The sequence below is a fragment of the Uloborus diversus genome, chromosome 6 (genome assembly GCF_026930045.1).
Source record: "Uloborus diversus isolate 005 chromosome 6, Udiv.v.3.1, whole genome shotgun sequence".
Lineage (NCBI taxonomy): Eukaryota > Metazoa > Arthropoda > Arachnida > Araneae > Uloboridae > Uloborus > Uloborus diversus.
Window position 1 is genome coordinate 93014059 of NC_072736.1, and position 19154 is coordinate 93033212.

Consider the following 19154-nt stretch of genomic DNA (forward strand, 5'->3'; position numbering starts at 1 on the left):
AACATTTTGGATAACATTTTTTTTATTTTGAGTTGCTCAAAAGCTCATAACAAGTAATAAATACATTTTTTTTTAACCTTTTTTTTTTTTTTTTTTTTGGAAACGTTTTTGTAAAAGGTTATACTTAACTACCTAATTTTTACAAACAAAAATATTTATTTTTCTTTTTTACAACAAGAGTATCTTCATAAATGAAATTAATTCCTTTATCAGATAAAACATAAATCATATTGAGTAATTTTTTTCTTTATTGAGTAACTTTACCGTGACAAGTTTTGCCTTGGCAATTTTTCTGAATAAAATATTTTATTTATTGATAGTCTTCCACTGATATTTTTGGCTTAAACGGTTCAAAAAACATTTGTCAAAAATTAATTAAAGATGTTTCAGACGTTTGAATATGCTCCTTGCAGTATTTTTATCAATTTTAATAAAATGTTTTCGAATAAAAATCTACAGAGGAAAGCTAAAGAACTCGAACCACCGGTTGGGAATCAATGGTATACGGGAAAGTTAGCTGGTTTAGTTCTTAACGCAACTTCTTGTTCACTTGAGAAAAGATCCTTTCTTAACAACCATCAAAAGTAGTAAAAAAGCTATTAGATATATTTTACAAGTTATGTGTGAGGTTTCGATTGATATTGAGGTATCCAAGAAAAGAACAGGAAACCCCATCTAACGACAGTAACGAACCTCGAAGGAAAAAAGTTAAAGAAAAGAGAAAAAAATAAAACGATTTTAGTACCACAAATGCTCAAAAGACGCGCGTTCAAAAATAACCCGTATTGCCTTGCTATTCAGGTACTTCATGCATTTGGTAATAAAATTTTGCTCCTTTTCCACTTCTGTGCTTTCCTATATGGACTTTCGTATAGTTTTGATGGGATTTGTGTGGATCACGCTTTCTGTTATATTATTCTGAAGCAAATGGTGCGGTAAAAAACGAATGTGATCACTGCAGCTGAGAAATACAATCGTGAAAGAGGGGAATACCTTAAAAATTTGTCCTTAAAGGTTATTTTTATCTGGAAAATGATTTCTAAAAAAATTTTAGAAACTGATTTTCGTCCCTAGGGTACCATTTAAAAAAAAAAATATTATAATAAAATAACTTAACGGCGCTTTTAAAGAGTATTAAATTTATTTAGCATTTTTTTCACTTCCATATTGAATTACTTATGTGAAGATTTTCCTCAAATTGGTGTAACTAATTATTAAGGGTTAGTTCATTTATTTATTGTGTAACTAGCTGACCCAGCCACGCGTTGCTGTGGCGAAGTAGTTAGATTAAATATTCTTTTACTCAATATTTTCATAGAATCTAATTGATATTTTTAGTGAAGATTAAAATAGTCTAGCCAATTTTGAAACATATCAAATGAGATTGATAATGGGCGTGTTAGGCTGTATTAAGTACTTATTGAATTTCGTAATTACTAACTAACATTTCAATGGCAAAAGAACTATACTTACGCTTAGTAAATTTTGCAAGTTTGACATCGGCCATAACTCAAAGCAAAATAACTTGAGAGTGATAGTAAATATCGAAACTGATTGTGAAACATCGGAACAAAGAAATTAAGCATAAACCAACATACACTTTTAGAATGTACACTACATTTTATTTATCTCAGATTTCTCTATAATTTGTAATCATTAACTTCTTTACAAAATACATTAACTAAATTAAAAACATATAAAAGTTAAACTTATAAATGAGGTAGATAACTTTGACTTCGATATATTGTTTCGATTATTTAAAAACTGAAAATTATCTAAGCTCTAAGTTGTGCACAATCTTCTTGTTTAACCTCTGTTTTGCTAACACGCATAGGTATGATAACTTTCTCACTTGTTAGCAAGCGATAGATACTTTCTCATAAGAGAAACATGTATGTTTCAAGTCCATACCGAAAGTAGACATTGTTTGGTCTTGAGATCTATTTATGGTCTTCGTGATATGCATCGTGATATGTATTAAACACTCGACAAATAGCGGTCTGCAAATATTCGCGTCTGTTCGGGAATGTTTAACGAAAACAAATGCAAAAACAACATTCCCTTTGTTTTGGATGCCACCACTGAGCCACCGTTATCCACGGATGACAAATGCGAACTTCGCTACAATATCATTTTAATCATTTAATAGGGAAATTGCATAACATTTACTGTTTTTTGCCCATAACTTTTTTTTAAAGAACAAATATGGTCAAACAAAGTAATGGGACCTAAGTTGAGCCATACCCTATACATTAAAAAAAGAATTATCAAAATCGGTTCACTAGGTGAGACGCTATGAGTGGACAAACAAAAAAAAACAACAACAAAAAAAAAAAACATACATACGGTATGAACTGATAACCGCCTCTTTTTTGAAGTCGGTTAAAAACTTAGGTAAGTTGAATACAACCAAGAAAGAGCCAACAAAGCTTGACACCTCTCTATTTTTCCAAGAAAGAGCCAACAAAAATGCTAAAAGCATGGCGAAAGGTAATACAGACTTGCAAGCAAGTACAATAAGTCTAACTCGCCTACGATTTCTGCAAAGCTCCGGAATCCAGAGGCTCATTTACTCTCTCTGGTAGCTTTTAGGCAGTACAGACAGAACGTAGTTGACCTGGAGCCGATACACTTAATAAATACGCTCAAATAATCTTTAAACTGGGAGCTAAAAATATTTTTCGCAACAGTGAGAAGTCTGCATTCATGACGTTTGTAGCAATTCAGGAAGGTTTTTGACACAGATACTTGATTTCCAAATAAAATTGCTAAGAACCCGTGAAATTCCAAGATGTTTCACGGAAATAATCAGGGACATTTCAGGTTGTTGTTTTTTACAGTCCATGTAAAATAGCGTGGAACATCGGTAAATAATTTTATTTCTGAGAATCGGGCCAAACACATTAGGTTTTTGTCAAAGTAAAAAAAAAAAAAAAATAGGGTCGTTTTTGGTGTTTAAGTGCTTTTCGTAGAAAATACCTTCGGTAAAATACACTCGTTGACCGTTTCCAAGATGGTACTGCAAGATGCTGTACAGAAGGGTCTCTTTCGTACATGTTGAAACTAAATTATGCCAGATAGCTTCGTTGCTGCTTATACATCCACTCATCGTTCATCGTGTTATTTCGTCAATTTTGTCCATATCTCGTACCTCAAATGCGATCTAATAAGGATCTTAAATGACGTATTTGACAAAGTATTTAGTGGAATTGACGGAACTGCAAAACTCGACATTAATATAAGCCTCATACGTTTTTAAAAGTAGTGGTGAGTATGGAACTACCCCCTCCTTTTCAATTTCAACTTTATTTGTAGAATTTGACATTTACATTGAAAAGTGTGGTCTCAATACTTCTCCTTTCTACGGCGATATTGTTGATAACCATCTATATCCGTAACATAGTATCATTTGTAAATTTTATCTAACTTAAGAATAAAACGTTTGAGTATGAATTAACTTACAGCGCCATCGATTAAGAACTTACAGAACCAAACAATTAATACACACCATTAATGCATAATAAACATTTTATTTGCAATAAAAAGTTATAAAAACCATCCTATCTTTTAAGTTGGACCAAATTACAGATACGTATGAAATTCGATATAAATCGGTTCAGTAGTTTCGGAGTTTACCCCGAACGAACATCGTGACACGAGATTTTTATATATATAGATATTGAATTGTCACCAGGTATAAGTCGCATGCTAAATTTAAAGTGAATACGACCACAGAATCTGGGTTAAAATTGAATTCAAAGCTGCCATTATATATACAGATATACTTAAATACTCATTGAACTGAAGAGAGCAGAAGCTCGTTAAAAACCAATATAATCACTGCATTTAAAAAAAACAATCATTAAAAAAATACCGTAAATATCCGTCTTTAAAAATCAGGGTTGTGGAGTAGTAGTCGTTCGAAAACATGCCGACTCCGACTCCGGGTTTCTTTTTTTTCTTTAATTTTCACTGACTCTTCTTGAAATTAAAAAAACAACAACTACCAGTTAATTTGATTCCATGTATAAAGGCCTACTAATAAGAAAATAGCTGTCATTGTGGTTTGACTGTTTATTGAACTTTCTGTAACAGCTACCTACACCGCTGTCTCCTAGTTTGCTTATTTTTTAAGTTTATTTAACTGATAGTAACTGTCAGCAAACAGTTTTGTTGCCTAACATTTTCTAAGTAATCACTTTCATGTAAAAATAATATATTTTTTACCTCGATCTCAGTTATAAAATAGTAAAAGGAATCTATCGCATGAGCAAGTCGGGAAACGTCTGACGGCGGTTGGTAAATTCAAGTAAGTGTTGGTACGAAAGCGCAATTCCAAAAGATCCGATAAAATATAAATGTTTTTTTTTAATCTAAAGGCTTTATCTAAAAAAGTTTGGTTATTACTAAAAAGTACAAAAACAAATCATTACATTATTTATTGGTTACAACACTCAATAAGTGTAGTCAATTCTAAAATCTTCATATAAAGGTTAATTCTAAAGCTCCCAATAAAAATAAAATTAAAATTGAGCCAAGAAGTGTAGGTATAGTAAAAGCTATTCGTGCAAAGCTGTATACCGCCACATGTTGTGTAAAATTTGCTCCAGGCGTACAGTACTCGACCTCTCCCCGCAATATAGTGCAATGATTTCGTTGAAATTTTTAAGATGAAAGTAAAGATTTATTATTGGGAAATTTTTTCAGAACTAAAGCATTTTGATTTTTATAAACTCTGAAATTAAGTTGAGGTGTCACCCACCAGATGAGTGTCAACCTACGCCCCCTCTCAAGAAAAGTTTTTTGACCTAGCAGAAAATTTTTTTTTAACTCTCAAGTTACAGCTTTGAAAAATTGGAAGCACAGGATTTGATCAACACGTATTTGTTAAACAAAAAAAGGGAGCAAATTAAACCTTTTCAATTTTTTTAAAAAATGGTACTTTTAAGTAATCTTACTTTAAAAATCGCAACTATTGGATAATTTAAATTTTCAAATAGAACTTCTGAAGTTGTATGCATCTTAGGTTTACAATGAAATACAATGCGAAAATTTCATTTAAAGGAATTAATATTTCAGTCTCTGTTTAGGGGTTTTTCCCCCTTCCCATGAGGGTGGGATTTGAAAAAATAAATAAATCAATAAAAAAGCCGGTGCCGGGGTCAGACGTTTAAAAATCTAGGAGTAAGAGTCGGCCATTTTTTTCCGACTCCGCAGCCCTTCTGGAAAGTACTTGTTTCAGGAAAATACTTTCCGGAAATTCCTTATTTTTTGCAACTGATTTTTGTCCCTACGTTTTTTTTTTTCATCCATCATAAATAAATGACTTCGCGATACTTTCAATGAGCGTTAATATGATTTAATAACTTTTCATCAGCGTATTAAATGATTTGTGTGAAAATTTTGCTTAACATAATAATAAACTAAGTATTGGAAGTTAATTAATTACTCCGATAGTAGAATATTGATTTTTGAGGATAAATATAAGGTCGCGTTTCAAATTCCAAATGAACCCGAACTTAAGAAATAGGAGAGAAAAATTGAAATATTCCATTAGTTACATAAATATTTCATAAATGCAATATAAATACAATTGGAGAAGTGAGGCAAAAAATAAATCCAACTGGAGGAAACTTATAGAAAAGGCCGGTTGTCGAGTCAGTGATGATGATGATGGCAAAATAAATACGTACATACAGTAAAAGTTTAAAAAAAAAACAGATTAATAATTTTCCAATACATATTTTCGTCCCTTAAATACCTTTTTTTTTTAAACAGGGATTTTAAAAGGTATTAAGAGTATTTATTTCAGTGAAAGAATCAAGTCGAAACTCTTACATACCATGAGTCAAATGAAACGATAGACATATCTCTTGTTCTATGTCAAGAGCTTATTTCAGGCAATAAAGCGTAGCTTATTCATTTGCATTATATTCAAATCTAACAATCTGAAACATTGGTAAACTGTTACGAAACTTCTGCAAAGGCATATTGCAGTCATTTATTGCTAATTTCATTTGGAAAATATTAGAATTTTCAACGATCGATTGTTCTTCTCCAAACATTAATTTAACCAGTCTTTAGAGGAAAAAATGTTTACTGTTTGAATGTGTGTTAATTCTAATCAAGAGATGAATAGGAAATAACAATATGATAGCACGAAAAATATCGATTAACACTTTTGTGCTGACGTTTTTGGGAAAAACAATATGGGATGTTTTATTTTTATTTTCTACCTTGACAGGATAGTCTGCGTAGTAAATGAACGCTGAAGCACAATTTCATTTCTTATACCCTAGTTTTTCCTTCATGGCGTTAAAAACATTTTGATTGATAAGTGTAATTGATTCATAAAAAAATTGGACATTTTATGGTTGCATTTCAGGCCTTTCTTGAAGAGAGGGATAAAAAAGAGCGGCAGCCTAGCAAATAAAGCTGTAGAACCAAAAAACAAACACAATATTTTCAAGTCCTTTTTTTTTTGAATTGTATACAAGGAAGATAATCTTGCTAATTTAACCAAGAAAAAACTTTTGAGACAAAGTTTTCTTGCAACAAATTAATCAGCATTTATTCATGGGGTGTCTTCATTCAATGATAAAACTATCCTATTTACTACAAATGAATTGTCCCACAAATAAGCAGTAGTGAGCTTTGACTTTTGAAACATGTTACTTTTATGTGCGTCAATAGACGAGTTTTAACACCAGTTCTCTCTGCGTGGCATGGTGAGATATCGACCACATTCCTCGATTTTACTTAAGGCACTGTTCATTACAAGAAACTACATGTTCACTCTTCCAAGGGAAAACTTGGTCTGACTACCCGTGCAGATTCTGAGTTAGACTTGTGGGAGTTCTCGTGATTGCGCATTTGGAGTTTCCAACTCCTTTTGCATACTGCTCTGATGGATTTATATGTTTCACACAGCATAATGGTAATCTTAAATTTTTTTGGAGGCGAATGGATCAAAATTAGGAATGTTTTTGAATTTTATGCGATTTTTTTTTTTTTTTTTGCGTTCAAATAGTATTTACAAAGAAGTATTATGTGAACAGTGTAACAGTTAAAACGTCATCCCTCAATGAATGTATAATTGAACAATGAGTAATCGTGGTAGGAGGTACTAAGTTTTCAAATGGTAGAATTTGTCGAGTAAGTGAAAGTGATAGCTATCTTTGCTTATATCTCCTTTCTTTTGTTGCTTCTCTTCTGTTATCAGTTGAGTTATATTTGTTGCATTAAAAGTGTCGCTTCCTGCTTTAAATTTGTGGTTGTTGAATCTAAATGTTCCCAGTATATTTGTTGACTTTTAATGATTTTTTATGAACGAGGTTCGACTACGTGTGTTTCAAGTAACTTTTCAAGTACATAAAATACACCGCCAGCTCAATTATTCCATCCGAGGACTGCAGTATCGTGCTTTTCAGCACTCATCAGCCCGTAATAGGAAGTAACTGAGCTGGAGGTAGAAAACCTCTTAAAGTAGAAAAGAGAGCCAAACAAACTGGTAGCTAATGCAGAATTAGCACACCAGACGAGTGACCGCAGCAATGGTGCGGTTCAGAAAGCTCTAGCTGCCAGGTTGCTTGCCTCTCTTGGCTCCTTGAAGAGGTTTTCCGCCTCCAGCTCAGTTACTTCCTATTCCGGGTTGATGACTGCTAAAAAGCATGAAACTTCAGTCCTCGGATGGAATAACTGAGCTGGGGGTGTATTTTATGTATTTCTGTTTAGGGGCACTGGCTTAGGGCGATAACTTATTGCAAAACAACTTTTCAAGTATCTGATATTAAATGCAAAGGTGTTTCTTAAAGTAAAGTTATGTAAAACTCACACAATTCAGAGCTCACTGGAAGAAAAGTTTTTAGAAGTGACAAAGGAGGACGAAATCAACGACGATACGGTCATCGTTGACACACAACCCAAAATCTTTCACATTGAAAATTTTGAGCCTTAGGGCAAAAGGTCTTCTTGATCTGTTGGTAAAATAAGCCCCCGTCATGAAAGTAAAGCGACTGATCATAGATAACTTAATTTCCTCCAGAGATTTACAGGTAAAATGATTAATGACTGTCAAAAATCTATCATAACCAACTTTTTATAGAAACATGAAGTTAACTTCTGTTTTCTTAATACACGCTGTGCATATATATCGAATTAAGTACACCTTGAACTTTTTTAATATTTATCTATCTCTAGCATGAATCATTGTTTTTTTTTTAAATAGAGCCTAACCCTAATTTTAACAACATTATAAGGTCTGTGTTTACGAGGTTTCGATTTACGCGGCATTTTCGTGGAACTTGTCCCCCGGCGTAAAACGAGGGTCTGCTATATTTGAAATGCTTTTCCAATCTGCTACATTTGAATATTACATGTCCCCAAAGATGCATATTTTAATAGCGAATATTTATAACGTTAAAAACTTTCGTATCATTAATCCGATTATTTACCTTAATTAGTTACCTACATCACGCAATACTTTTTACACTACAATTGTCTGGTTATTTTAGTTTGTAGTAATTTTTGAGTACACGTTTAAATGAATAATAAAACTATTAGCTTTATGATAAACTAACTTTTATTAGAACGAAACAAATTATTGCGATATATTTGAAATTAACTTCAGAACTTTACCTTTAATGCGTCACCCTCGTGAATTATTATCAAAGTTTTATATTCTCGTCACACTTACTAAACTTTACTGCTACAGATCCTCTTTTGCTGATTTTATTATACCTTTAAATAAAACTAAAAATATTCAATTCAGTATTTTTAAAAATTGGGAAAAGCGGAAAATCAATAATAGCATTTCTGATAATGCGAAAGATATTAGTATGCATTTTTATCAACTGATTGAATAAGGACGAGACGGGAAGGAAACGATCCTTTTTGCAAAAGAACACATTAAGCTGGATGGTGTGGATACATTTTTTGATGCTTGGGCTATTTTTAGGAAAATCATTTCCGAAGGCGTCTTACATTTAGTTATTTGACTAAAGTAGCCCCCTTATATAAAAGTTAATAATATATTTCTGGGAAAATTGAGTTAAGTTATTTTATTTGAACATTATTGCGTGCACTTGAGGATTTCTTTTTTATTAAGACATTCTAAGTTATGTTTTCTTAATGTCAAACTCGTTTTATTTCGCAACTGTGAGACCGCATGCTAATTGAAAAATTCAGGTATGTTTTTTCTATTTAGTTGTAGAAAATGTTAAATTTATATCACGTTACAAAATGTTAATGATCTATTTTTACGAATGAGAGCTAATGATTATTCGTGCAATAACTACATTTATAGAACATTAGTAGTACTTAATAATATTATGAGCTAATTTTTTAGGATATTTTTCAGTGTAAACGAATACGTACATCAGAAAAAGAAATGATTTTATCTGCGATGTTTCTAATACTCGGATTGTAGTGTTATTTGTCGGTAATGTGATAATAATTGATTAAGGGAGCCATATCAAGGCGTTGCTCACAAACAATGACCATGTATCGGAAATGAGATGATGTTCCTTCCTATACATATAAAACGATACACCATTTCAAGGAAACAATTTTAGTTTTTTCCTTCATCCCTAGCCCCTCTCGGTTTATTTTTTAATCAAAATCGATTGATGATTACCTCATTACGATATTGTCAACGCACTAACTCAACGAGAGTTTGCTCATAACAATTCAATCGTATAGTTTGACATGCAGTTACCAATTTTTGAAAGACACGATCACGATAAAAGTGAAACTCCAATTTCTGCAGAGCGATGCGAGCACTTCCATCTGATTAATCCGTCTATGATGCCAAGTTTTTGGCACGGGATTTGTACGCGGCCACCATGCACTCCAGACTTACCTACATGACATTTTGTGGTTTATAAGATTAATGCCAAAAGATAATAACCACGTTTGCTTCCGTTGATCGTGACATGTTACAGGGAGTGGAACAAGCATTAGACTTCAGACTTGAAATTTAGTAAATTACCGCCAATAGCTATGGCTTAAGCAGAAATACATGAAATACGCAGCCAGCTCAGTCATTTCCAGCCGAAGGCTGCAGTTTCGTGCTCATTAGCACCCATCAGACCGGCATAGGAAAGTGACTGACGTGAGCTAGACATGGAAAACCTCTTAAGGAAGCCAAGAATGCCGAACAAACGGGTAGTTAATATAGAATTAACACTGACCAGACGAGTCCAGTTTGTTTGCACTCTTGGCTTCCTTAAGAGGTTTTCCATCTCCAGCTCAGTCACTTTCCTATGCCGGGCTTATGAGTGCTAATAAGCACGAAACTGAGGTCCTTGGCTGGAAATGACTGAGCTGGAGGTGTATTTCATGTATTTCAGACATGATGTTCGCCGCATCACGCAAGGTTAAAAATTTGTTTTCATTAGCCTTCCAAACCCCGGAGGAACTGTGACACACCCTGTAAAATGTTTAGATATTCTATAGAATGCTAGATTTCAAAGCTGCCTGTGCCATATATATACAATTTTTCAATACTAAAAATTTAATTCTAACTGCAAAGAGTTAGTCCTTGGCTCCACCTTGTTTCAGAATTATCCATTTTCGTGAAGGGGCGAAATGGAGAGGAAAGTTGAACTGGAATTGGCAAGTTCGTCATTGGTTCTAGAACTTGAATACACCACTTTTGAATTTGAGAAATTAGCCAAAGAGGTTAAACATTTTAATTTTGTGCGGTCAAGGCAGATGCAGCATTGGACAGGTCACATCCTACATAAATGGGTGGGTCTTGGTTTTACTTCTTTCAGCAGCCATTGGTCAGAGATAACAACGGCTCCTATAGTTAATTTAATTGAAAATTGGCGAGAGTATGGTTGCAATTAGGAACGCAAAGTTTGTCATTTTTACTTTTTCGCCAATCCAATGCAGTTATTGCTGAAACTTAAACCTTTCCGGTCTAGAAAATCCTATAATGAAAATACACTAAGTATTTTTTTTTTTCATATCGCCAAAATATTGCTAAACTCCAAATTATAGCACGCGTCTTTTCTTCCTTCTCTGCCTAATTTAAGGAATGAACTCGTTTTCTGAAACGATTGATAAGGATCATTTGTTCGCGGTCGGAATAGAGCACTTTATAGCTGGTAAATGAATATATAAACTTATAAATATAAAAAATAACGCATTGATTCATTTATAGTTTAGATAATTTTATTATCCTCGTATGTAACAGTCATCTTTTTGCAATACAGATAATACATTTGTCACCAGTAACAGAGAAAATTTGTTTATCTGACCGTAATAGATTCATCCTATTATAAGAAAGACAATGCAAACACAACATTTCCCAATTTGAATTTTTAAAGCCTTCCGCCTGTTCTGTCTTGTCTCTCTTTCTCATCGCTCTGCTGGATTCATTCCAATCATCTGTCTACTGACAAAACGTGAGTATGACAAGCAGAGAACTAAATTTAGCTATCAAATATCTTCACGTGAAACCTGCCTCCTAGCAAAACCTTCACTCCCGAATTTTTGACTGATCTGAAAGTTTTATGCCTGTAATATTTCAAAAACTGCTTTTCTTTTTCAGTGATAGAATTGTCTTGTTCTAAAAAAGGGACGCTGTATGGTTTGCCTTGAGAGATTGCAAGAATGTTAGAACATATTGAAATTGTTATTTTTCTTTTTTGACCGGAAGTAAGAAGTATATAGATATACGTACGAGCGTTTGATTCTGGTTTGATCAAAATATTGATTACTGAGTTCAAATTTTTTCATTGTTTAGATGTAGTTCTCAAGATAAATTTTAGTTTATGTTTGAATATCGATCTACATTCGTATGATTCTGGTTTGCTCAAAATATTAATTACTGAGTTGAAATTTTTTCATTGTTCAGATGTAGTTCTCAAGATATATTTTAGTTTATGTTTGAATACCGATCTAATTTCGTATGATTCTGGTTTGATCAAAATGTTGATTACTAAATTTAAATTTTTTCATTGTTCAGATGCCGTTCTCAAGGTAAATTTTACTTTATGTTTGAATATCGATAAAATTTCGTATTATTCTGGTTTGCTCAAAATATTGGTTACTGAATTGAAATTTTTTCATTGTTCAGATGTATTTCTGAAGATAATTTTTTAGTTTATGTTTGAATATCGATCTAATTTCGTATGAATCAAGTTTGATGAAAATATTGATTACTGAATTGCAATTTTTTCATTGTTTAGATGTAGTTCTCAAGATCAACTTAGTTTATTTTTGAATATCGATCTAAATTTAGTCTTGATTCACTTTAGTTATAATATTATGAACCAATTTTACTTTAGATTTCACTATTGATTTATTGATTGAAATTTCTGTCGATCCTATGTGTTGAAAATCATCCAAATAAAGTAAAAATATGTTGATATATAAATCGAATTAATTATGGTATCAGGGAGAAAGGTTAGATTGTAATGGAAATGTTCTGTTTGGCGTATTGAAAATGAATTATAAACGTTATTTGACGTAATACCAATTATAATCTTGCAATTTGCCCATTTATTTAAGTTTTTTACTTTTTTAATAGAACTTTCCCATTTTTGTTGCGCGCAATAGTATGTAGACTATATTGATTCAAATGTCAGGAATAATTTTCATGTCCGAGTGAATATTGAATTTTTCTGTTACCTTTGTAAAATGTCTTGTAATCGAAACTATTAAAGGAAGTACTATCAAGTTAATTTATTTAAGTACTTTATACATTAAACTATTTGTTCTTCTCATGCGTAACAACAAAAAGGAAAACAGCAAACGACTTTCAAAAATAAATTATTTTTATATACTCAGACAAGTGAAACAATATGGACACAAAATGTTAAATGTATTCTACGCTGAAATGTTGATGCTATTTAAAATATATTTATTTATTTATTTAATTTTTAATTTTCTTTTTTGTTGTTGCTAAATACAATAGCATGATTGGAAAACTTCCAACTAAATTGCGATAAATTAAAACGAATTGTTCTGTATTCTGTACTGAGTCTTACCATCAACTAATTTCATAAAATATATCAAGCCTTTAAAGTTAAAGGAATGGCAAGTTTTTTTAACAGCATCTTGAGGAGATGCAATGCAGTTACGAGAGAGTTCCATGGAAAAGGGCATCTATTTTTATACTTAAAATGCACATACAAAATATCAATTTCCTGCATTTTTATTGTTATTTAGGCTCAAAATTCCTGTGCAGCCAAGTTACAGCCCCCATCAGGAACGAAGATGGCGTCATCTCTATGTTCATAGTCAACTTCGAAGACATCACGAACGCCCCCTATCGAGATGCAGTGGTATCGCCTCTCCCAAGCCCCGCGAGAATCCGTAAGTTTTCTGTGCTATCATCCCTTTTTTTTAATTTTATAATAATTTAAACACTAATTATCATCTCAGATTAAAATTATTTTTAGGTGTCTTTTTTATGAATATTTAGTAAAACGTAGATAAATCTGGCATCATTAAAAAATTTTAAAGTTTCATTCTGAACACTTTCTTACAGTAGTAATAAGTTTTCAATCTTTAATAACTCTTTATTAACACGCTCGTCAAAAACAAAATAATAATAATAACAAATAAAATGAGTAAATATAAATAAATTCTTAATTTTTTCATCTAAACTTTCACTATCGTTACAACTTGCGTTGCTAAAAGATGAAGATTCTCCAGTTTCATGAAATTTCCTGTTGCCAACTGACATAAAAGTAATCTCTCACGGCTCGGTCACGTTTCGTTCGCAAACCGAATTTTAGCTGCTAACTCACTCAAAATTCTCTTCAAAATCATTAGCCGTTTTATTCTAACAGACATCTCTAAAACCGGATGTAAGACTACAAGGTTGATGTAGACATGTTTATTTTGTTAACATAGTAGTTTTCACAAATAATTCGGAAATTAAGTTTCACACTTATGTACTACCCTTACGTTCACCCTTACGTTAACTAATATGTATGCGAAGGAAAAAATGGAAAACTGAGGATTTTTTTAGACACAATTTTATAAACTATTTAACTTTACTAATGATACTCAAATTTTACTTTAAGAAAGTGGCCTGATAATTTAATAGTATTTGCTTTTGAATTTCAGTTCCAGGTAAGAAAAAAAAAGAAGCATTATGTATCTAAACCCATATGTATTAAAAGCGCAGGCTTCCAGAACATTGATTACACTATTTATTAACACATTGCAGGATTCAAAATGGTACCAATATATATATATATATATATATTTTTTTTTTTGGTATAAATGCAAAGTATTTTGTCAGAAGATTTCCTGAAAAAACTCGAGGAAATCGAATGACGAAAAAATAATTAAATAGGCCCTGTTAAAACCATGTTTTAAGATAAATGGAAAAAAAACTACGTAAAAACGGGGGATGAAATAATTTTCTGCAATTACTGTATAATATAAAATTGCATGTACATTATTTTAAATTTTACTTTTTTCAATACTAAATAGCAATACGAATACAAAATAAATCTTTTAAATATAAATTTTCAAATGCTCATGTATATTGAATGATATGCTAATAATATTTCATAAAAAGCAATTTTTTCGAAGTTTCGTTTTTATTTAACATACACTTAGAATTAGTGGTTCATACTTTAATGACCATGAGCTTACTAGAAATTTTCACACAACAGTTTGTTAATATTGCAAAGTACCTCTTTTTGTAACAGATTCTTTTTGTTACAAAATTCATCAAGAGAAAATTTTCTGCATAAACCTTGCAATTAAACAAGTGAGCAGTTATTCTGCGAGACAGCATAATTGAATGCAATAAAAATACACACTGTAATGACGACATGTTTTGCCAACTGAATACAAAAACTGCTAATTCAGCAACAATCATTCGGTGTAACTTTGAGCAACCCCTTCGTCTATTTTAAACTTCCCCATTCAGATTTCTGTAGCTTTACAGTATTTGTTGAATAAAACGGAAGAAATACTCTCTTAAACCATTGTATAGTTGGTAAAAATAAAGAAATGAATTTTAGCCTGGTTCAAAAGTAATTCTGCAGTTTAGAGTAACGAATAACTTCCAATCATGTGGAAAATGGTACGCAAAATAAATTTATTTAATAAAGTAGAGCAACTTTGAAGCCGAGGAAATATATTTATAAATATTTAAAAACTACCATTTTCTACTTCGGAACATAATGAGATTTTTGTCATTTATAATAATGAATTTAATATTTTAATGTAGGAACAGCAATTTTAAAAATTTCCAAAAGGGATTCCAGAGAATAATTTCAGATTTATTGAGCGAATCAACAGCTCTATACAGTAATGTGATTTTTTTTTTTTTTTTTTTTTTGTAAAATGAAAAGTAAAAGGCTTATTTCTTAACCTTTCTTTGAAAATGCATCAAGAAACCCTGTCCCTTCAAATTTTTTTTCGAAAAATAATAGTCAAATATACTCAAATAGAGGAGGCACAAAGTTAACCAAACACGTACCGACAACCCGGTTATGACATCCATCAACTGCAGTTTTCGACTTTGCTATGGACTGATCAATATAGAATACTCAATACCCGATAACGGAAGTAGATCACCTCTCATTGCAGCTGAAATTACCTTCAAACTGGTAGCTAAAATTAATTAACGTTATATGAAAAACGTATTATGTGGGGGCCTCAAAACCTTTCCGGAATGCCACTGGTGTTCTGCTGGTGAGGCCTCACCTGCTCAGATCTTGACTTGCTTAGGATTTGCAGATGAGGTCCTTTGCAACCCACAATTTTTCCTGGACTTCTTAGAGATATTTGGATTTATGTGGATTGTCTAGCCCTGCTACACGATTTAGAGATAAGTAACAGCAACAACACCTATGCCGTAACCGGACTGTTGGTATGTGCTGGTAGTTGTGCCTTAGCTCTGGCTTAACTTTTAAGGGCAATAACTTAACGCTTACTAACCGACAGGGCTGAAAGTTACCATAAATGACTGTAACACTTTTCGACTCTAGCTCAGGGTTCGGGCACGCGGATCTGGAAGCCTGCGCCCAGGTGGACGCGTTCATTAACCCCGTTCCTCCGTAATTCCAGTGCTGAACAGGTTTCCTGCTTTATGGCGCCTCATTCCGCGAAGCCGACTGAAGCCGGGGCTTGCCAGGGACGCACCTCACAGGGACGCCGGCGAAGGTTCAACCTCCTATTCTCATTTTGAGCTCTCTCTCTCCTTCTCTCATCCCATTTTGCCTCGGCACGCTGGCTGCGACGGAGAGCTTTCTGCCACTAACCCGCTCACATCTCTTACTTTACCGACCTAGAGGTAGATAGTTTGCCTGCGACCGTACCTCTCTTGACTAACTGACCTGGGGTTGCCAACTCATGACACTTCTTGGGCAATGACATTAGAACTTTTACTTCAAAAATCGTGGTGGCCCATAGATTAGTAGATGTCCACATATCCAATATACCACGCTCTGTTCACGGAATATAGACCGAAAGTAAGCAAAACATTTTTCATAAGGTTTGTACCTATGCCAGTTTTGGGGATTTTCTCTTTGTAAAATAATAATGATAATAATAATAATAATAATAATAACCAATTAGGATTCACATTTGCCGTCTGCTTGGCACTAATTTGTTCCTGTCCATGCTAAGCACGTGACTGATGTCGCCAATGGGCGCAATTTTTCGTTTACTCCTAATATCTCTTTCCTGTGACTGAAGTTTAGGTTGGGTGGTATTTAGGAAAACATGGTTCAAAACATGCAATGACACTTGGAAGAAGAGTTATTTTTTTGTGAGATGCAGAAAAACGTGGTTCAAAGAATCAACAAATTTCAACTCAAATATACTACATCATTTCCTTAACCTATCTTTTACTTTTATGCTCCTCCTCCTCCTCCAAAAAAATGAGACACATATCGTCAAAAATCACCCCTAAAAACTTTAGTGGCTCGATTAGAATCTCCCCTCTCCCCCGTAGGCAACCCTGATGAAAAGATAAGTTTATTAGCAGCATTTACAACGGGATTATTCGCTGAATCATGCTACATAAAAGACACTTAAATTCAGTCATCATAGTGGTAGTGACTGTCATCTTTACCTGTCGGCATTTTGCTGTTAATATGATACAATGACGCATGATGTGACAGTTTTCTGAGCTGAAAGATTAAAATCGTTGTAATTACTTGTGTACATTTTTCGTCTTGAAAACGATATAGTTTGGGGGAGCGAAATGCGGTTCAACAAGTTGGCAACCCTATGCTCTGTACTGCACGCTGAAAATGTACGCTGTCCTTGGTTACTAACAAGTCAGATCTCTTCTCTGAACAGCTATTTTAACTGAGTGTATCACGAAGCGCAAAAAGCTCATACCTCGGTTCCTAAAATGACTCGGAGGCTTCCTTAAAGAAAAAAAAAAGACTCTACCAAAGTAAAGTTTTCAAGCATGATGGATGTTTTAGTTTAGATATCTGATAAGTTTTTTGTGGAGAGAGCAAATTTTCTGATGAATCTTAACACCTCTAATAAAACCAGAAGCAGTGTGCGTTTTATACTATTGGCATTTTTCAGTCTTTGAAGCGGTATTAATGTAGCAATTTTATGTATACTCTTTCTCGGTGTTTCTACAATCAAACCTATCACAGGACGGCAGTGGAAGATAATGTTTGCTTGATTTTTTTACTTTGGATCATTGGTTGACTTCGAAATGATCATCAAATCTTTTAACGTTATCCATTGAATAATTTATCGTTTTTACATATATATATATTAAAGCCTTCTGAGAAGCAAAACTAAGGTAATCTGGCGGATTTACAAGTTGGGGGTCCGTCGCATTTGAAATTTGAGGGGGGGGGGTTTCAATTCATTATTTTTAAAATGAGCGTTTGGAAAACATGTGTCTGGTATGTTGAGTCCTGATGTTAAGAGTTTTGATTTCTTCTTGGAGAGTTGGCAGAAGTGGGCAAGAGTATTGATGCTAAATGGAGTTGGATTACCGTCGCAATTTCCATGTTCATTCATATCAGTGCTTTGAACACAATATTCGGCTCTCATCATTTGTAGTGCAAGAAATGTCCCGATGTTTCATTTCACTATGCATTGTCATTTATCTACTTGCTGAACAATTTGAAAACGCATAGATCTTTTTTACCTCAGATTTCGTTTTCAAAGCGCCTTAAAGTATTAAAACTGAAATATTTTCCCCGCAGAGAAGAGATCTTTCTAAACGACAAGGTCAATATTTTCTACTAGGTGACTTCGACAATTCAAGCTTTTTAACCAATGCCTAGTTCCCAAACATGACATTAACTGCATCTAGGATCCAATGCATTTTGCTTCTGCATAGAAGGCGATTCCACATTTTCTAACTAACACATCTGCTTTGCTTTCCAGTTCAGAAAATCTAATTGCACTCTGGCTTCTTTAGAACTAGACGCCTCATGCAAGCCGAAGGAGTCGGTACAGAAAGTAGTTCTGTTTGTAACAGAACGATTTTAAGAACAACTTGTGTTTTTCTGTTTTAAATGATAATGAGTTTTTGTCTCATTGCAATATGTTCATCACATAATGCATGATTGCTGTCAGTTTTTTTATATTAATCATTGGTAAGTGATTTTTGAACAAGAGGGATAGATGTTATAATCATGACTTTTTTACTTTTTATGTACCTGAATAAGGAGTAGAATTTTCATATTAGTACGACAAAACAATAATGATCCAAGTTCAACTCCAAAAGCCAAGTGGTTGTTTAACCGTAAATCATCCCTAAATAAATTATTTTTTATGTATTTTTCTCTTGAACAAAAGTTTAAAGCCAAAGAACATATTTTGAAGTGTTTTTTTTTAAATCATGCATTTAAGGGAAGATTTTCAAAAGTCCGTTATTCACAACACTAAACCTGCTTAAGTTCAGCATTGAAGTTAATTTTTTATAACTTTATAAATAACTAACTTTATAATTGTTATTATTCACTTTTATTTTTGGCATCTCTCGTAAAACTTGTCCCACCCAAGACAGAGCAAGTTTAACAAAAGCTTAAAAAATTAATACCAAATAAAAAAAAAATTAATTAACGGTTGATCCACCATTGCATTCATTAACCCATATAAAATGAATGTCATCGCTTTCATTGACAATGGCCTGTTTGATGACATCAAGGCTACATAAAATATTCAAATGGCGCTACGTTGCTCTCACA

The 19154-nt window shown here is 33.0% G+C and overlaps 1 protein-coding gene across 1 annotated transcript in view; it reads left to right on the forward strand.

Moving 5' to 3' along the window:
• LOC129224868 (potassium voltage-gated channel subfamily H member 2-like) overlaps positions 1–19154 on the forward strand; it is a 174990-nt gene that overhangs the window by 111664 nt on the left and 44172 nt on the right. The window contains exons 4-5 of the mRNA XM_054859414.1: positions 13180–13326; positions 16048–16143. Coding sequence (XP_054715389.1) covers positions 13180–13326; positions 16048–16143 — 243 coding nt within the window. The remainder of the gene's footprint in view (positions 1–13179; positions 13327–16047; positions 16144–19154) is intronic.